General features: G+C 35.2%; 1 protein-coding gene across 1 annotated transcript in view; it reads right to left on the reverse strand.

Annotated features, from left to right (window-relative positions):
- Nucleotides 1–815: 815 nt before the first annotated feature.
- Nucleotides 816–5,316, reverse strand: part of UFM1 (ubiquitin fold modifier 1) — a 31,042-nt gene continuing 26,541 nt past the window's right edge. The window contains exon 5 of the mRNA XM_009290261.1: nt 816–1,673. Within this exon, the coding sequence (XP_009288536.1) occupies nt 1,606–1,673 (68 nt within the window). The 3' untranslated portion in view covers nt 816–1,605. The remainder of the gene's footprint in view (nt 1,674–5,316) is intronic.

Consider the following 5,316-nt stretch of genomic DNA (forward strand, 5'->3'; position numbering starts at 1 on the left):
CCTTTAGACGGCGGGGGGGGGGGAAGGTTCCTGTTTGTTATATTCCAGTATCAGGTTGTTTTTCAGGTATTCAGTCAAGAGATTTGCAGACAAAAATTACAAGCAATTAATTTGGCTCATCCTAATTATATTGTGGCATTAGATTAATAGAAACTATGCACTCTGCCCTTTAAGGGCAGTGTTCTGTAGAATTCTGCATAATAAGAATCTTTTGGCTTGAAATGAATCTCAAAGCATGTTGATTAGAAGGTTAAAGGGCAGAGATTTTAATTATTGTCAAAAATCTAATTAAGAATATGAGAGAGGAACAAAGTTTGTTCTTTTTTCATATAATTGTTTATTAAAATAAAGGAAAATCCAGAATTTTACAATTCATCTTAGAGTTGGAAAATGTTTATAGTCAAGTATCACTTTCAGAAGAGTTTTCCTCTATATACTCAATTTACACCCACTCAGAAGGGCATTTTGTACTTCTGCACTGACACATTATCCGAACATCTTTCTAGAGCATGATTATTGCACGGGACAGTTGTATTTGTGACAATACTCATTTAACCAAGCACTACATTGCCCATTGTTCCTTCTGTTGAACTCAGCAGGACAGAAAAAAATGCAACAGGGTAAGATTTTGCCAGATATATTAAATCACAAAGTAGACTACCAGTTCAAGAAAAGCAGCAGTTTCTCTAATTAAAATACACAACTGATAGTTTACCCCTGGCAATTTATAAACAAGAAGCATATAATCTGAACAGAAACATTTAAGTGAATTCTACGCTGTTTCCCATGTAACACGCAATAACAAAACAAGACATTTGGAAAGAACCAGTATTAGTTTACTGAAAAAGGAATGACATATTTGACCAGTACCTACACGTTCCCAAATTACGCTGCAGTCCTTCTCAGCTGATGGCACTTCACGCGAGATTAGGTCTCATAAATTAAATGCAGTTTCAGAGAATTTAACTTCACAATATGCCAAATGAAGTTTTAACACATAGAAACCTCTGTTTTCTCCTTTATCTAAAACATTTGCAGCAATTAAATCTTACAATTACTTTGGAACATTTGGCAGTTATTTACTTATTTGAGTAATAAACCCCTGAAATTTCCCTTCTATTTGAGCTTAATACTTGAACTATGTGAAAACTGTTCCTCTAAACATGGAAGTAAATTTAGAAAAAAAAAAAAAAGAAAAAAGTTTTAGCACTCAGTAGGAACAGTTTCTTTGTAACAAAATCATAACACAGTTCCCCCTTCCACAAAGTAGGTTCAACAATATCCAATAATTTAAATATTTATTGATCGTGGCTGTGTGTTTACCCTTGCAGTGTCAGTAACACTTATAGAGAAATCCATCTTTCTTTCAGGAACCTAACATGGAATCAGCCCGTTCTTCTACCAGTCAAGGAAGAATCAGTGCATGAGTTAATATGTTTTAACAAGAAAATGAAACCTTATCTTTGTTTTAAAAAAAAAAAATCCTGGGAAGTCATTTTTGCTAGCTTTAAAAAAGGCCAATTCATTAGTTGCATTTTGGAGTTCCAAAATAAATAGACCTTTGCTGCATGGCAATGTCACTTATTCCAAAGCTTTCAGTAGACGTTAAGAGCTCCCAACTCGATCTCTGGGAATAATCCGTAGATCTGAACCATGCTTTAGAAATACATTTCCTAAACAAGCAAACAAACAAAACAGAATGTGTTACCAACCAACCAAATAAAATGTTATCTAAACAAGCATAAACATTTAAAGGATAATAATGTTAGGTCAGTGTTCAACTTCTTTGTAGTAATTCCTCTAATATACCAGAAATATATTTTTTTATGTTTCCATAGAATTTCATCTTATCTCTCTTACTCCAAAGGGCTCTTATTTTTAAATAAAAATACCAGACCCAAAGTCATCTAATAAAACTTGCAAGCTATCGCCTTTCAAACTTTGCGGTTCCATACTTGAATGTCTGATTTCACTTATATGAAAGTGAAAAAGGACAAGGAGGAATGGCTTTAAACTAAAGGGGGGTAGATGTAGACTAGATATAAGGGAGAAATTTTTTATGCTGAGGGTGGTGAAACACTGGCACAGGTTGCCCAGAGAGGTGGTGGATGCCCCATCCCTGGAAACATTCCAGGTCAGGTTGGACGGGGCTCTGAGCAACCTGATCTAGTTGAAGATGTCCCTGCCCACGGCAGGGGGGTTGGACTAGATGACCTTTAAAGGTCCCTTCCAACCCAAACTATTCTATGATTCTGTATACCATCATAATTTCAAGACCAGGAAATGAAGTTTTACTTCTCCGTAATTATTTTTTTTTATCTTGAGGTCATTCATGCATATACTCCTTTTTAATTCTCTTCCTGGTTCAGTATTTATCTGCTTCTAACTTCAGAACCTCAACGGTACTTTTCTTTTAAGAAGACTCTCCACATACCCAAGCATCAGTCAGTCTCATTTTAGCATAAAAGAATCTTGACCTTCATATTTATTACTGTATAGTCTTAATCATGATAGTCTTCTAAGGAGGACATAGTATGAAAATTAGAAGTTTCTAATACTTAGACATCTAGAATATTTTATGCATGTATTCAGGAATGCCATTCAGGTTGCTATTTTCTTCTATTAAACATAACATTTGAAAATGAAACCACATTGCTAAAAGTGATGCATTCTTTAATTACTATATTGAACTTTTTTTTTTAACTTCATACTGCTACTGCATGAAACAGACTATATGCAATTCTACAATATCAGGTTTTAATAATAGCTACCTATTCTTATGCATCTTCGTGTTGACTTGTAAAACCAGAATTTTTCTTCTATTAAACATAACATTTGAAAATGAAACCACATTGCTAAAAGTGATGCATTCTTTAATTACTATATTGAACTTTTTTTTTTAACTTCATACTGCTACTGCATGAAACAGACTATATGCAATTCTACAATATCAGGTTTTAATAATAGCTACCTATTCTTATGCATCTTCGTGTTGACTTGTAAAACCAGAATAACTGTATTTCTCTCCTAAGCACCCCATTTCATGGACGTAGAGTGCTCTCATAAAAAAGATTAAAATATTTAGCATTTGTTCAAGTTATTAGCATATTGGAACAAAGCTACCCTTTTTCTAACTTCACTTTTCTGGCACATGGATCAGGATTGAAACCATTCTACTTATTCAACAAAACAAGTATTAGAAAATCAGTTCAAAAGAATGTGTTATCAGAAGATGTTCTGTTTTTAGAGATCTGCCAAGACCACATACTGAAGAGATCTGTAAAACCCACTGAACACAAATCTGTCACACCAGCAAACCAGAGGACTAAGCTCACCAATCTAGATGAAAAGTATCCGTATTGCAATGGCCACCATAAAACTCTAAATTTTTAAAAGAGGCCACAGCTGCATCTCATGCAGACAGCAGTTCACCCCACCTCTCAGTCTGTTTCCATCATTAATATCACAGTGGTTTTATTAAAGTTATGGCATACTATTCCCTGAACTAGCGAGGATTTAAAATTGAAATCATTACAGGAATAAAGTACTAAGTCTAGCTTTTTCAGCTTTCATTTCCCCTCCTCCATGGAATCATGTAGGGAGAATGAGAGAAAGTCATACTTGAGGAGTACTTTTATTCAGAAAGTTGGGGAAATAGTGGAACAGTACAAAACCTCTGAAATCCCCAAGGATTACTAAGATGTTATTCCTAGATCATCTTATTTTGGGAAGTTTTTGAAGACTAAAGTAACTGTTCAATCTACAGGAACTTTAATATGTGCAAAAAAAAAGAAAAAAGGAAAAAAAAAGTACATTTTACCCTATCAAGTTTCTGAGATATCAATTAATAAGGCTGAACATAAGATTATATCTAAATTATATATGTTTACTTGTAAACTGAGGAGGGATTTTTGTCTGGGCCTTGGGTTTGGTGTAGGTCATTTTTTGGTTGGGGTTTTTTTGGGCGGGAGGGTTGGTTTGTTTTTTTTTTCCAGTTTAAGGGCAACATCACACAGCACTGTCAGGGCAATGGTACCTTCTGTGTTAAAAAAAATAATCCATGTGCAATCCATGTGCCTAATCTTACATTTGCAGATAAGATTAAGACTGTGATGAAAACATTTTGCATCTAGATGCTTTTGATTTACCTGATCCTTGATTATGAGATGCTGTCTTATACTACTACTGAATAATTCCTCAACATTTATAAGAACTTATGAGAGGTAAAGCAAATCAATTGGATATGTGAATTCAATATGCATAGCTGCAAGCATGATGAACTACCATATGGATATTTTCATTCAGGAGTCAAGCAGTCCTAAATAAATTTACTTTGCAGCTTTGTACTAAGCTACAACTAATTTGAGCTACATAATACAAAATGAAAGTATACTTCTGAGGAAGAGAAACAGCGTTAAGTATACCTTAACTTAAGCAACTGACTTTAGCTGTTTTGCCTAAGTATTCTTCAGTGGTCATGTGAGAATGTGGCTTTACATGTGGGTGATAATCTAGTAGTTAAACTAAACTATTAGTTTTATTATCTGTTTTTAATACACTCGGTCATGGGATCATGATGAGCACAGCATCAGCTGAGGAGTCTGCCTGAGGCAGTACACCTGTCAAACCATAATCCAGATGTCCTAAGGCAAGCCCAGGAAGGACAGAAACCTCCAGTGGAGCAGAAAGCCAAACGCTCACTTGATCTTCATTTTGAAATGTTGTTGATGCAATCGCAGACCTCAGAAATGAGTCACTACACCTAAATGGTTCCTTTTACAACTCCAAGAAATTCCCCAAACTAATGTCAAGCAATTGCTCTTCTAACCATCAGATACTATTATATGCTTTGCAAGGATTTACTTTATACTATTTATCTTACATAGCTAAGTATGCTGATAATACCTTGGCTTTCTTATTCACTTTTTAGATCAAAAAAAAAAATGGTGTGGTATCTTCAATAATGACTGGCAGACAAAGGGCACAAATGAATGAGACCTGGCAGAGATTTCATGCCAAAAAAACAGAGAAGCGGCAAGTCTCCATCAACTGTTCATCACGTTTGCAAGCAGGAGTAAAATTAGATTCACAGTTTTCACTGGATGACTGTGTTCCACAAGCACTAAAGCCATTTTTATTATTATTTAGTATCATAGAATCATAAAACCGTTTAGGCTGGAAAAGACCTTTAAGATCATCGAGTCCAACCGCTAACCTAGCACTGCCAAGTCCACCACTAAACCATGTCCCTAAGCACCACATCTACGCGTCTTTTAAATACCTCCAGGGATGGTGACTCCACCACTTCCCTGGGCA

The sequence above is a fragment of the Aptenodytes forsteri genome, unplaced genomic scaffold (assembly GCF_000699145.1).
Source record: "Aptenodytes forsteri isolate BGI_AS27 unplaced genomic scaffold, ASM69914v1 Scaffold155, whole genome shotgun sequence".
Classification (NCBI taxonomy): domain Eukaryota; kingdom Metazoa; phylum Chordata; class Aves; order Sphenisciformes; family Spheniscidae; genus Aptenodytes; species Aptenodytes forsteri.